At 33.3% G+C, this 14,983-nt stretch overlaps 3 protein-coding genes across 24 annotated transcripts in view; 1 reads left to right on the forward strand and 2 right to left on the reverse strand.

The window, feature by feature from the left end:
* Nucleotides 1-468: 468 nt before the first annotated feature.
* LOC105454627 (2-methoxy-6-polyprenyl-1,4-benzoquinol methylase, mitochondrial) lies at nt 469-3,229 on the reverse strand. 5 transcript variants are annotated; one of them, XM_011697362.1, is made up of 7 exons: nt 3,052-3,228; nt 2,537-2,622; nt 2,202-2,433; nt 1,601-2,013; nt 1,292-1,380; nt 1,082-1,205; nt 469-700 (listed from the first exon to the last, which is right to left on the reverse strand). In XM_011697362.1, exons 3-7 carry the CDS (start codon nt 2,389-2,391, stop codon nt 611-613), a joined length of 906 nt encoding a protein of 301 aa, XP_011695664.1. In that variant the 5' UTR covers nt 2,392-2,433; nt 2,537-2,622; nt 3,052-3,228; the 3' UTR covers nt 469-610. The 5 variants fall into 5 exon arrangements, with proteins under 5 accessions (XP_011695664.1, XP_011695662.1, XP_011695665.1 ...); XM_011697360.1 differs by having other exon boundaries at nt 3,047-3,228; XM_011697363.1 differs by having other exon boundaries at nt 2,537-2,636; nt 3,047-3,228.
* Nucleotides 3,230-3,270: 41 nt separating this feature from the next.
* LOC105454628 (biotin--protein ligase) lies at nt 3,271-9,428 on the forward strand. Of its 12 annotated transcripts, XM_011697377.1 has the most exons (20): nt 3,371-3,595; nt 3,702-3,897; nt 4,317-4,405; nt 4,461-4,494; nt 4,566-4,685; nt 5,032-5,165; nt 5,242-5,406; nt 5,529-5,685; nt 5,773-5,841; nt 5,921-6,049; nt 6,133-6,379; nt 6,497-6,628; nt 6,794-7,126; nt 7,281-7,647; nt 7,782-7,967; nt 8,170-8,302; nt 8,363-8,523; nt 8,648-8,762; nt 8,859-9,072; nt 9,178-9,428. In XM_011697377.1, the coding sequence occupies exons 5-20, from the start codon at nt 4,574-4,576 to the stop codon at nt 9,347-9,349; spliced, it is 2,826 nt and encodes a 941-aa protein (XP_011695679.1). In that variant the 5' UTR covers nt 3,371-3,595; nt 3,702-3,897; nt 4,317-4,405; nt 4,461-4,494; nt 4,566-4,573; the 3' UTR covers nt 9,350-9,428. The 12 variants fall into 12 exon arrangements, with proteins under 12 accessions (XP_011695677.1, XP_011695669.1, XP_011695679.1 ...); XM_011697367.1 differs by lacking the exon at nt 4,461-4,494 and having other exon boundaries at nt 3,370-3,595; XM_011697369.1 differs by having other exon boundaries at nt 4,461-4,685.
* A 575-nt stretch (nt 9,429-10,003) lies between these two features.
* Nucleotides 10,004-14,983, reverse strand: part of LOC105454629 (H(+)/Cl(-) exchange transporter 3) — an 8,415-nt gene continuing 3,435 nt past the window's right edge. For 6 of the 7 annotated variants that reach the window (XM_011697384.1, XM_011697383.1, XM_011697381.1 and 3 more), the window contains 8 exons: nt 13,592-13,941; nt 13,315-13,476; nt 12,878-13,165; nt 12,472-12,654; nt 12,181-12,395; nt 11,457-12,017; nt 10,965-11,342; nt 10,004-10,884 (listed from right to left, as the gene is read on the reverse strand). In XM_011697384.1, coding sequence (XP_011695686.1) covers nt 10,794-10,884; nt 10,965-11,342; nt 11,457-12,017; nt 12,181-12,395; nt 12,472-12,654; nt 12,878-13,165; nt 13,315-13,476; nt 13,592-13,941 — 2,228 coding nt within the window. In that variant the 3' untranslated portion in view covers nt 10,004-10,793. The remainder of the gene's footprint in view (nt 10,885-10,964; nt 11,343-11,456; nt 12,018-12,180; nt 12,396-12,471; nt 12,655-12,877; nt 13,166-13,314; nt 13,477-13,591; nt 13,942-14,983) is intronic. The other variant, XM_011697380.1, reaches the window with a different exon arrangement.

The raw sequence follows: 14,983 nt of genomic DNA on the forward strand, positions 1-14,983 counted from the left end.
TAGGCACAGTCGGTCGCATCACCTTATGTTCGAGGCACCCAAGAGTCGCACGACTCTTACGCAATACGGTGGATTGCAGGCGTAGAGCGATTACGTAGTAAGCAAGCAAATTTCACACTCGGACAGGTGGCCGAAATGTACAATAGCACAGAGAAATGGGTTCCTATAACTGGTATCTCTGCAATACCGTAAAGAAATTTCGCACGTAAAAACACTGCTAATAGAAGTAAATTGACGAGACATATCGTATGAATATTGCAATCAAAATGACGGCGAATAAATTGTACTGAAGAAACTGCAATAACTATGAAATATATATTTACATAAAACATGATTTTATTCTTTACAACAATTAATGTGATCGAGTAATTAAAATGATCGAGAAACAATACATAATTTTTCAGAAAAAATAAATAATAAAAAGTAATAAATTAATAAAAAGTAATAAACAATTAAAATTATATAGATTATATACATTTTTGCCATATATTTTATTTGTACTTTGGTATTGATGTAATTACCGCAGTTGCCGTAATTTTGAGAATGTCATATTTATAGTTGTAAATTTTTTTACCCTTCAAAAATTAATCAATTCTACCTACATATTTACTTATAGTTTAAATCCTGAGTGAATAGCGACTATACCAAACGTAAGATTTTGATAAGTCACATTTCTAAATCCTGCGAATTCGATCATATTCTGAAAATATAACAAAAAGCATAAAGTAAAAATAAGTATATATATATATATATATACGTATATATTAAGAGATCTTTGTAAACTTCTCTTAATATTACAATATTTTTTATTTATTTGAATAATTCTATGATTACCCATACATTAAGCTCTTTTTTATTATGCTATATTTGATATATATATATATATATATATATATATATATATAAATCAGAAACTACATTAGCAAATTTTTAAACATAATATAATAAAAAAAGAACTTGATATATGAGTAATCATATAATTATGCAAACGAAAGATAATATTAAGAGAGGTTTTCAAAAATTTCTTAATGTTATTGCAGTTTATGTATATAAATAATAAAATAGATATTGAAAAATTTACTTTGAAATCCTCCTGTTTTGGAAATTTTCTTATACTTTCTACAAGATATTGATAAGATTTCCATTGTCCTGCAATCAGTTGCCCCATTACAGGTATTATTTGAAAAGAATACTGATCGTACAACCTGAAACAGATATCGAATGAAATTTTACTGCACTGTATGTGTAATATAAATTTTTTTATAAGCTTTTGATTTTAAAGCATACATACCATTGTAAAGGCTTATTTTCGATATGGCTAAATTCTAGACATAAAAATCTACCTCCTGGCTGCAATACTCTGTATGCTTCGGACAATACCTACGACGTAAAAATTAACAGATAGATTAGATATGTTTTAGATACGATTAGACACGTTTAATATAAATTTAACATTAAAATACTTTTTTTTTAACTTTTAGCTTACAATATGCAGGTATTCTTTAGAGGTTAATAAATATAAATCTTCCATACTGTACTTTGGTATCTTTATGGACTTTATGCAAATAACTAATCGAGGAATAAATATATTCTAAGGCACCTTATCAATATGCGTCATATTCCTTATTCCAAACGCTACGGTATAGGCCGAGAAAGAATTGTCTGGAAAGGAAAGCTTCTCCGCATCTTCTTGCTTCCACGTAATATCGCAATTACTGTCTCGCGATAAGCCTAATCTACTTGTTCGGTTTTTCCCAACATCTAGCATATGCTGATTTATGTCGCACACAGTTACGTGGCTACGTATATTATGCGGATTTGGCGTGTTCCTCAGAAAATTAATATATCGAAATGTGATGTCGCCCGTGCCGCCGGCAGAATCCAGGAGATGGGTACCATGAGTAGGTCCTAATTCTTGTACAAAAATATCTTTCCAGATGCGATGTATCCCCATACTCATCGTGTCGTTCATCAAGTCGTAAGAATCGGCAACATTTTCAAATACGGTGTACACTGCAACAGATATTCTCGAATTCATTCTGGCGTTGCGCATCCAATATTCTTTCATGTTAAAATCAATTGGGAAGATATAAATGTTGCTACAAATGTTGTCTACCATCCACTGTAGCAGCTACTAATATTTCGTAATAGATAATGAAAGAGATAAGCATTTGAACAAAAATATTAATTAGAAGCCTTACCTTCCTTCGCCTTCTCGCTCTCCTTAACCGTTTGGAAGCCAAAGTGCGTCGTCCTCTCGTCATCCTCCGAAGACGTGCTCGCCGTTTTCGTATAACCGCGTCTGGCTACAGCGACTCTTGAACATCTGTCCAATATCCGACTTTCTTTAATAATATTCGCGCAAAGACTCTTATAGGCCATCGTAACCATGCGTGCACCGGCAGACGAGTTGACGACTCGCGTAGGTGTGATCTGCAGGTAAACAGTAAACATATTGTAATAAAAGTCGCTTCACAGGAAACGATCGCGCACGTAGCCGCGGAGCAATTTTCTACGCACGTCGCGAAAAACTTACTCCGAAACGCGAAAGCCTGCACGCGAAAGCTGGGGCAATCCGGCTTTCAACGCGTATGCAAAGCTGGGAGCAATCCCACTTCTGAACTGTAATAAAAATACTAATACTTTCTATTTCTCTAGTCTTTGTACACGAGTCTTCTTCCTCCAAGCCTTTGATTGGAAACTCGTGATCGGAAACTCGTATTATAATCGGGATAGGATGACGGACGAACGGTTTAGAAAGACTTTCACTGTTCTTTTAACGTATTCTGTTTTATTTCGATACTTCAGAAAATAATTCGCGAAATGGTCGAGCTAATACTACCGCACGAAGCACACGTGTGCTCTCCGGTCTCGTATCGCCGCTAGCTCGATCGTTTCGCGACTCATGTTCTTGAAGTATCGTACTGAAGTATAAACCGGTTCGTCCATCATCCTATCCCGATTAATACGATCACGCGATCAAAGGCTTGGAGGAAGAAGACTCCGTACTATAAGACCGGACTAAAGAAATAGAAATTATTAGTACCTTACATTTATGATGCCTGACCCAGCCCGACCATGCCTGTCAGTTGTCACTGACGACACTGACACTGGAAAACACTGGTGTGGAGTCTGGACTCTGGAGTACTGGACTCGTGTCTCACTTGCACTTTCTACACTCGGAACTGTCCCTTTTTTTCTTTCTCCGATGACGAAGAGTATACATCCATCTCGTTTCAAGAGGGGGGGGGGACGGATGGCGTTGCGAAGTGCAAATGAGACAAACAAATCTATGGCAGTCGACACGTGCTACCGAAAGAAAACATGGGTAGTCGGATGGTCACGCGATCATGGATATAAATGTATGCTCATGCGTGGCATTGTCCGCATTGTATCTCTTTCTTCCTCTGGGTGGCTCTGGACCCTACATTCGGAGCAATCCGGAGTGAACGTGCGGCCAATCGTACGGTGCACAAGTGCTTAAACACACCCGGTAGATTTCGTCAAAATCGTGCAAAAAATTTTGTAATGATGTAATACTCGGAGCGGAAGCGGAACCCGGCCGAATCGTCAAACCATACATTGTGACTATTACGTATGTGTGTTCTTGTTGAATAGCAATATCTCCAACATAATTGCTGGGTCTCTTATATACAGATTAGCGATAACAGTATAACGCTTATTCTCGTTCTGCGAAACAGATCTTGGCGGGCGATCGCAGGGGGGTGATTTGTCCAGTCCGGCCGGTCTGGCGGTTTTTGGCTACCTTTAGGAATGCCACTGTAACTGCATATCGATATTTTCAAGTAGTACGTCCTACCGCTTCTGCGCTTCACTTTAATCCCCTCGTATTCTCGGTAAGCGAACACTTGGAGGCGAAAAGGAATCAGAATTATGGTGCGTACGAATATTCACCGATTCAAATTTGCAATTATAATTTGCTTTAGTGACACGGTGCTTTACAGCGTTTGCCAAGTGGCTTTACGCGTCGCTCGCATGTGCGAATAAAAAAAAAGAGATCGGTCAGAGCTATACATCGTCTACGTCCACACGCGTTTTCTATAATTATGTATGAAATTAGTACGAAATCTAGTAGAAGTGAAATCTTTTTATGTGTAAGAGAAGATATTTAAAGACTGTTGCAAAAATCTACTATTAATAATATATTTTTTATACTACTTTATTGCGCGCGGATGTCATTAGAAACAGTAGTAAATTTAGAAACATATAATAAATTTTATGTTATTCAATATATATCATATATTATTATGTGATTTTAGGCATAATTGCAGACTGATTTTTATGTTTATATTTAGATTGGAGACCACTTACTTTCCCTTTGTACGATCTTATCTCAAGAAGTATATTTTCATTATGGAACAATTTGAGATAAAACTTTCCCCAGGTGTGTTTACCATATGTGTTTTTTTTTCATAGGAAACAAATCTTATCTTTTTCAGATTTAAAGTGGCAGAAATTCCTGTTCGTAAAATAGCAAGTATTTTAAACAATTATTGGCTATTTTTATGAAAAAAATATGCTGTTAACATTTCTTTACATGATAGCCACCATTATGCAAGCACGGAGGATATCACTTTTAAAAGCACACTTAAAAGCTATCTTTAAGGGAGACAAGACTCATCCTTCTATTGTGCTTAGGATTAAGATACCGCAACATCTAAAAGGTAACATATAATACACATACGTCATAAAATTTATTATATAATTACACAATACTATTATATAATTAACGAGTAATGTTATTTTTTCTTTTTATATATATATATATATATATAAAGTGGTCTATGAATACTATAAATAATATTGTAATAATAGAAAGAATTTCATATTATCATAAAATTCATTTCATGATTTTATATACGTTGAGATTTTCAAATTTATTTTTATTAAAGACAATATATATTAAATAAATAGGTATTGAAAACATATATATATATATATATATATATATATATATATGTGTGTGTGTGTGTGGGTGTGTATATGTATATATCTTGTAATGATTTCCAGATTTCGATACGGGATACACGGATAAACGTTTTTTGGCGATAAGTTCTCACTTATGTATTAATAAGCACCTAGCGAAAATTGATGACCTAGTATGGTATCAAGAAGATGCGATATTATATACTATATACCCTCAAGTATGTATAATACAAATATTTTATACTTACATCTGTAAAAACGTAACAACAAGACTGACAACAATTACTTTATTAGCAAAAAGTTTTTGTATTCGACTGGTTGAGCTGTCCAGACAGAAAGTTTCCCCTGTATACAAATAATTGCTATCAGATTTCAAGCAAGTCTGATCTCAAGATGCATATTCTCGTCGATCTTGATATTGAAACTTATACACCTTGGGCCTCAACAATCTCTGCAAAGGTACAAGTTTTTTAATTATTATACATTCTGTGTTTTATTGTTATAATTAAGCCTTGAAACTATATTATTATCTTTTGAAAAATTTAACTTATTATGTTCTATTTATATGCATTGTTTGACAGATTGAGGACTATGGTCTAATCGTGGCGTGGACGTCAACATTTTCAAGCATAAGCTTTATTTTAGAAACAGATATAGAACATGTTACGAGCTTAATAACTGGGCTCCTGCAAGGACAATATCGCGTTAATTATGGCTTATGTGTATCACGTGTTCAAAGTATGTATTACTTTTGCGTCTCAAAACGTAATATATTTCGATAACTTGATATCTATTTGTTTCATTTTTCTTTATTTCTTTTTTCAGCTGTTTTGATAGAGGGAAAGCCATATATTTACGATGACACCAGGTGTCTCGAGCCACCGTCAGACATGAGCAAGTTATAATAATTTTACTCTTGTATTTATTATAACACATCTTTTAATGTGTACTGATTGTGTCATTCATTTTGTAGGACTTTTTCAGGCAATGTGCGAAGAGACTCAACTGACTTCCAGCAAATGTAAGTTTGCAAAGTTTGTTAAAGTACGTGGTATGAGTGTACGGTTACCCGACGTGGATCCCTCCGAGATGGACGAAAAAAGTATGAAAAACATTGTATATCAATATTATGCATAATTGCTTGGAAAAATTTTATAAATATATTTTTAATTTTATATCTTTTAGATGTTAAATCTAACTCCGCGCCAGCAACATGTAGTTCGTCACCGACTAAGCATGTAAAATTTATAAAATATCCACAAAGCTTAAAAACAATACCAAGAGATGATATGGGCGATGACACCTTTGGAGGATACAATAAACATGATTCACCTAAAATGTATTTACCTGACGTCACAAAGAAGGAAGACAATTCGAGTGAAGAATCGAAAAATACTGATCAAAGCAAGTCAATTAGACAAACCACTTCCAAGTGAGTATAATATTTGAAAACAAGTATAATATTTAAAAATAAGTGATACATAAGAGATATGATTACTACATTTATGTAACGAATAAAATAATTTTTATTAATCATACTAATTTACAGAAATTCTGAATTGGAATTAAAAGAAAAGCCTAGTAAGGTGGTTAAACCACCAAATATACTCGTCTGTGCAGATACTCGAGGCGCGACCGACAATTTACAGAATTTGTTATCAAAAGTGCTGGCGCCAGATAGGTATGTCATGCTAAGTTTTATTATATTAGAATCTTTAAGTTCTAATAAATTGTTAAAACATGGTATATAAGTTTTAACGATTTGCTTCTGCAGATAATTTAGTATCTATTTCAGTCATAGTTGGTTATAAATTATTAAAATAATTGATTTATTTTTTTTTTATAGATATGATATCCGTGTATTTTATAAAGAGGACTATGATGATACTTGCAAAGTTTGGATAGATCAGGTTTCTTTAGTTGTTCTTAGTGGTAACGTTCGTGCAGAGCTCGGTGCCCAGCTCGTAGAGTATATTATACATGGAGGTAAACTCCTAGCGTTATGCTCCGACATGCTGCATATTTTGCTACCAACGTTCCAGACTGCGGAAGTGCGTGAAAATGAACTTGTCCAATTTTCGTACGGTAAATGGAAACAAGTGCGTATGATGCATCACATCTTTTGCTACCATGCGTCTCCTGTGCGAACTCGTTTTTCTCAAGATCAGGAAGATACAAGGTAATAACTTGTGTTAAATCAAATAAAATATTGCATTTATACACTTGTATTACATTATATTTTACTGCAAGAAGAAAAGAGAAAAGTAGTGTTAGATCAAAATAAATATGGAAGAAAATATCGTAATTGTATATTCGAAATGTTACTTTTCCAGGACGCCTCCATTGAATCCTCCGACGTCAACTAGTGTTAAGGATAAAAGGGGAAATTTACATTCGTTTGATGTGAAAGTATTGGGCAAAGAAGAAACGTGGCACAGTCCGAGCATATTGCTTGCAACTCTGCCTAGTAGCGGTGGTAAAGTGGTGTTTTCCCAAATCCACTTGGAGGTAGATCCAACGCAGTATGAGTACGAGGGGGATAAATTCAACGAGTTGAAAAAGAGTAATGTTGCACGTTTGGAGATAATCAGCGATCTGTTGAGCACACATTTAGGACTAGAGATAAATCGTGATACAAGTCGAGTATCAGATAAAGCATCTGTGCAGTACACGCCAGGTTACTTTTTAGGCAAATTTGAGGTACATTAATAAATATATTTAAGAATGAATCCTGATAACAATAATGATCTCAATTATGGTACAATTAGCAAGAAAATGCTATGATTTTTTTTTTTTTTAATAACTATACAGTGTGCTTCGTTATACATTTGTAGATGAAGATGAAGATGTTTGAAAAATTGAAGGATAAAATGAATGAAAAGAACACATTAACCGTGTCAACAGATATGCAAATTCAATTTTGTGCAAATAACGAAAATGTGTGCTCACCATCTGCTAATCTTCTCCCTATTATGATGCATATGTGCCCGCCTAATTTCTCGACTGTAGATTATTTTGAGGTAAATTCTCTTACACACCTGGATCATATTAATTATGCGTGCTTATCTTCTAATATATTAGCAGTAAGTGTATTTACATATTTAGAGACTTAACGCACTATATGTAATTTTAACATATAATTAAATGAGCTTTAAAAGAAGGAATAATTTTCATCAAATTTCCATAATAAATTTCCATAATAAATTCGAAATTTATTTCCAGAATCTCTCTACAAAGGAATTGGGCCGTTTAGTGATATACACGGATGTCTTAACATCCTCTATGAATGTGATTAATAACACCCAATTAGAACACGGACTGACTGTCATTCCACGGCAGCAAACATCCGGACGAGGTATTATTTTTTTATTTTTGATTATATGGACAAATAATTTATCGGATGCGTTATTTTCAGGGCGATACAATAATAACTGGCTCAGTCCAATAGGCTGTGCGATGTTTACTTTACAAGTACATATTCCTGTAAAATCGAATCTCGGTCCTTATATCTCGCTTCTTCAACATATTGCTGCTGTAGCACTTGTATCAGCTGTAAGGTCTATTAAAGGATATGAGGTATTTTAAATATTTCCCTATTGAAACTAATATCTTGATCTCTATAAAAATCCTAAATTTTTATATACAATACGACCTTTTGTGAAATTAATCGTTAATAATTAATAATTAATTAATCTTATAGGATATTGATCTCAGAATAAAATGGCCTAATGACATATACATTGGGAATTCAATCAAGATTGCCGGTATAATCGTTTCAACGCGATTGCAGGAAGCAATAATAATTGGCAATATCGGTATGTTTTAATAGTCACAAATAAAATATAAATTTTATGAATAATTTATAATAATTTAACTTATTCAAAATGAATGCAAATACATATATATTTCAGGTGCTGGTGTAAATCTTTCCAATAGTAAACCCACAAGTTGCATTAATGATGTAATTCTGCAATATAATCAAAAACACGGTACAAAGTTGAAGACGTTGTCTCATGAAAAGTACTTAGCATTGGTATTCAATGAAATGGAAACTTTATTAGATATTCTACAGAACGGCAACACAGAGCACTTCTACCAACTCTATTATAAATATTGGTTGCACACGTAAATAATCGTACATTAAATAATTTCACTTTTTTTATATTCATATCGTAATATTTTACAGTATCCACACATACATACATATATATATATATTTTTTTTTTTTAGGAATGCAAATGTGACGGTAACGTGGACAAATGGAAGAAGAGAAAATGTTACGATAATAGGTATCGATGAGTACGGATATTTATTGGTGAAAGGAAAAAAGGAAAAGTTATTTTCTGTACATTCAGATGGAAATAGTTTCGATCTTTTCAATGGGCTAATAGTACCAAAATAAAGAATTGTATATTCGTTAATTGTTGTCGGGAATTATATCTACATGTTGAAACGTGAATAATAAATATGTGTACATATAACGTACAGTTATATTAGTACGTTGTATCATATATGTATCATATATTACATACATATATATATATTCATCGGAGTCCTCAGTCTTTCGTCAGAGACATGGTGAATCCTTTTTTGCATATAGTATAGTTTATGTAGATATATGGGACCTACAATTTTTAACGCATTCCGAATGACCTATTAGAGGAAGTTCTCATGATAAAGGTATTCTCAATGGTTTAATTGCCATTGCCTTCAGAGGTATCATATACATATATAATATAAAGTTTCATATATGTATGTATGTATATATAAGTGTATGTACATATGTATAAAACTTCATATTGTATATGTATATTATATGAATATGTATGTATATACCTGTAATATATGATACGAAATTATACAAATATATATATTATATATATATTTGTTCAATGCGTTGTATCGAAATACATACATTTGTTATGTTTGACGGCTTTAGAGAAATAATTTTTTTTTTACATAAAATTTGATTATCTTGTTCGATGCTCTATATGCTTTATACGCGTATTTTATATGCGGAATGGAGTAATTAATATGTAAAAAAAAACTTGTGATATTTTAGTTAAATAATTTTAATTTTTTCTACTGAAATTTCGAATGATATGAATATATGAATATGTCAACGATTTTTGACTACATATGTTGTCTATTTCATAAAAGTATAAGTATAAAGTTTCATAAAAATTAAAAGTCTATTTCATAAAAATTTTTCTGGAATAGATTTGCGTTTTCACTAATAGAAGTAAAATCATGAAATGATGAAATCAATATACGGGATAAAAATACATTAGGATGTAACAAGATACATATTGTTAAACAATATATACCTATAATTAACTTAATATTATAAGAAATATCATATATAATATATATTTATGCAATTACAATGCTATTCAAAAAATTGTATATCATAACAATATTCACCTTGTTGCTGATGATAAACCAGATTGACATATGATATAAATGATTCACGGTGTACATTTTTTTTACAAATTACATAGTAAATCATTTACATCACGAATTGTTAAGCTGATTCATCACTGACTGCAATGTGAAAGATATAACCCTAGTCGCAATATGACCAGATAGTAAAATATTGAAGAAAAAATTTTTTCCCTATTTCATTCAAATAAAGATGAATGTACAAATTTAATACTCTAAATCTATTGCACGCTTACTTCTATCTAATTACATACAGTGTTATCATAATTTAAGTGTGCAGATAGATTGACGGAGTAGATAAAATACATTTTTAATTAAATTCATATAAATTATCTCTGTATATGTTTTTCATCTTATGCATATCGAATTTATAATCTCAAGTTGGCTATTCGCAGCAGCAATGTTTAATTAAATAAAACGGAATTCGGATCCTCATTGTCGAGCTGCTTTACATGCCTCAGAACATCTTTCTTTGTAATTACACCTAGTAGTCGCCTGCACGAAAAACCTCGATATTAGATTAAAAAACAAAAACTCAAAAATTATATCCAATACAGAGTGTTCTACATACGTACCCGTTATGTGTAACTAGAGTTTGACGTAATCCCAATTTTCGGAACATATCGACTACAGTTTCCATGGGAGTTTGGTCTGTGATAGTGATGGGAGCCATATCCAATATCTTTTTTAACTTCAGGGGCGGAGGTGAATGACTTTGGATATTGTTTCCGTTAGTAAAGATAACTAACGATTGCCTGCTAATATCCTCGATCATTCTCTTGGCATTAGCAATGGCAAGATTGAGGTCTCGTCGTAAGACAAAACCAACGAGATATTGAGATTCCTTAGAGACTATTACAGGAAAGCCATTATGCTCCGTTTCTTTAAGCAAATTCTCTACATCCTCGACTGTCATCGAGTCTTGAGTAAGAACATGAAGAGCTTCGTTTCGTCTAAAATTAACGAGAGTATATTTACATACACGTGTGTAGTATGCACAATCTTAAAACATACGCAAACATATATATGTATATATACATATATATATACATATCATTTTCGCTTACTTGGGTTGCATGACATCCGCTGCCAGAGTTGTATGTTGGAACTCGTCCTTACTGTCCAGGAACGGATATCCATTCAAGCCGATATGAGCATCGTAAATACCCTGCTTCCCGAGGGCATCGCCGACCCATTTACTCGCCATGGCCGCGGCCATTAAAGGTACGATATACCGTACGCCGCCTGTTAATTCAAACATAATGACGACCAAAGAGACCGTCATTCTGGTCACGCCCCCGAGAACAGCAGCAGCCCCGACCATCGCGTACAGTCCAGGTGTTATACAGTCAACACCCATGGAGCACTCCTCGCTGAACATCCATATGTGAGGATAATTGTAAGCAAGTTGTTCCATCCCTATTCCCACGATACGGCCCATTATCGCTCCCAGGCAGAGGGAGGGAATAAACAAACCGCATGGAACTTTCATGCCGAACGTGAATATCGTCATGATGAGTTTTAGTATCAGCGCCAGCACGAGCAGCCATATAGCTTTGTAGACCCCGGGACCAGCTGCCGCGATCTCGATTGCAGATTTCACAGCGGTGAAGTTTCTGTTGTAATCACTGTTGAACAGAGAATTTCTCGAATAATTTAAACACCTTCAACAACATGCCAGTTTTACATGCCGATAACTATCAGTCAATTTGTGAAATTTGCGTATTTATAGTAAAGCAATTTATAGTAAAGTTACACGATATAAAATAAATCTTTTTGATATTTACTAACCATAACATATCCGCGTTCGATACTCCACACTGGCTAAACAACAGGTAAATGAGTTGACTGGTGTTCATCCTTGTGTACGGATTAGGATATCCAATTACTGCTGTTACCACTGTTACGATTAATACTTCAGTAACGGGATATTGTCCCAATTTGGAAGTTTTCCGATATCGGCACCAGAATAAATTGGCTTTGATAAATAACGTTGCTATTACTCCCTATCGAAAATTTGCTTTTATAAATATACGCTTTTGACAAATTTAATAATACGTAATAGTAATGAAAATTACTTACCCCGATTATGCCGAGCATGACGAAAGGAATCAATTCAAAGAATATCCAAGGTTTATTATATTCTACATAAAATAATACTGAATGCTCATTTCCGAATGGATTTATGGAACGTAGGACAAAAGCGGCTATCAAAGCACAGAAGAACGATCGCCATAAAGTTTTTAATGGAAAATAATAGCTGACCTAAAATAAGTATATAAAATTTCTATAGCATAATTTTAAAACATGCTGCAGTTATATTTTTTTTTCATTCTAAACTCTAAATTCATTTGAAGAATATTAACATATAATTAAAAATTTTACTCTATATACATATTTTTCTAGAATATTCCTAGCCTTGATAAAATGCTGAAAACTGCTCTTTAAAATACGAGATTATCATGTTATTTATTCTTCAAAATAATACCTCTTCTAAGCTAAACAGAACACCGCCGATCGGGGCTCCAAAAGCAACGGAAACTCCTGCCGCGGCCGCGGCAGATAAGATTTCTCTCTTTTTTGCTTCATTCCTGCCATATTTCGGGAATAGATAAGAAAATATATTTCCTATACAGCATGCAATATGGACCATGGGACCTTCCTTTCCCAAACTCAAACCCGCCGATACGGAAAGTATCAGGCCAACTGACTTAATAATCAGTGTCCATTTACCGAGATATCCGCGGATAATAAAGCCACTCAAAATTGTCTTTATCTGAAAAAAATATACATATATGATTAGAATGTAAAAGTAAAAAAATAACATATTAATTTATTAAATTATATATATTATGCTTATTATGCTGTATTATCAGATTATGTATTTATAATATTTTAAAAAAAGAAAAATTTTGGTAAATTTACCTCAGGTATTCCAGAGCCGCAAGCATAAGGAGCAAACATTCGCACTAGAGATGCAGAAAGTGCAGCAAATAGAAGTGCCCATGCTGTATAAAATAAATATGATATTGTATAAGGCCCTGCACCCTCTTTTGACTGATTGAATAGCTCGGGCCATGTACACCACTATAAAAAAGATATTACATTAGATATTACACCAGACAGGAAAATAATTTAACATACACAGCTTTCGGAATTGTAATAAATTTGTGGTTAAAATTACAGAAAAACATGTATTTACTTGTGAACAATTTCCACCGTCAAATGTAGTCTCGTTATAGCTCCAACAACATTGCTCTTTATTTAACCAGAAAGCTTGTGGACAGATACCGAATTTGAGATCTGTCATCCAGGAAGCTCCAATATCTATAACACCAGCCGCCACTCCCGTAAAAAGCCCGACTAGTAAAACGCACAGCCATCCCGACCATGCGTCGTGAGCTCCTTTTATTAAACCCCAAATAGAATCGTGTTTCTTCTTCACGATATAACGGTGTCGCATTCGATCTCGCGCGATATCCCGTTGCCAATCGATAGTATGAAAGTCATCATACTGCCCGATGCCAGGTATGTCATCAGAGTCAACTGAAACTAATAAAATTTAAAAAATTTCATAATATAAAATATTTTATAACATATTTAACATCACTATTGATGTATATGTATAAAAAGATTTAATATATATAGGGTATCTCGGACTATCCACACCACTCATTTAAAAACGAGGGAAATGATTTTTATTAAGAATATGGTTTCGATAAATAAATGGGTTACAACAATCAATATCAAATGGTAATATTTTCAATTTTCGGTTTCAAGTGGAAATGGACTATTCAGAGCGAAAGTCGATTTTTCAAATGGAACACTATTGTGTTCCATTTGCAATATTTTTTATTGCAAATTTGAATTTTACACAAAACAAACTTGATGAAACTTTTGCATTAATCATTTTTTCGAAAAATGTTAGATGTAATAGTTGAAATAAGATCTTAAAAACAAAAAAAAATGTTTTAGTGTATATCTTCTAAATAGTTTAGTATTTATCTTCTTCCGTCTAATCTTCTATTTTACTTATACTCACTTATGCATGCGTTATACTTAACCATTTTGTTACAAGCATGATAAAGCAAATTTCAGTATTAAAGATATGTGGAAACACATATTTCACTTTCTTTAAATTAAAATTGTACTTTCTTTACAATAAAAATTGTAAGTGTAAAAAAAATAAAAAATATCTTTAAAATATTAAATAAATCTTTGAAAATATTTCCCTAACTAAATTTTATTTTAATTATACATGATTAGAAAGTATTCACAAATATATATACAGGGTGATCCAGGTCACCCGGAGGAGCCGGCATCTACGTATTCCTCATGAAAAACTGAATTGAAAATGTTAATAGCAAAATGTTGAGGTGTCAATGGTTTTTGAATAGTGAGCTGTTGAAACTGTCAAACCATAAGGCATTAAGAGCGCACCGTCAGGTGTGGCGCATTAAATCGACGATCGGCCGGCGCGCGACGGGTACCGCTAAACGGCACGGTGCCGAACGAATACTGCAAAGGTTTGATGAAATCTCTATTAACATTTATTGCGCTTATTCTTAATTTGAGTCCAATATAATTGTAGAAA

The sequence above is a fragment of the Wasmannia auropunctata genome, unplaced genomic scaffold (assembly GCF_000956235.1).
Source record: "Wasmannia auropunctata unplaced genomic scaffold, wasmannia.A_1.0 LD335980.1, whole genome shotgun sequence".
NCBI classification, from domain to species: Eukaryota; Metazoa; Arthropoda; class Insecta; order Hymenoptera; family Formicidae; genus Wasmannia; species Wasmannia auropunctata.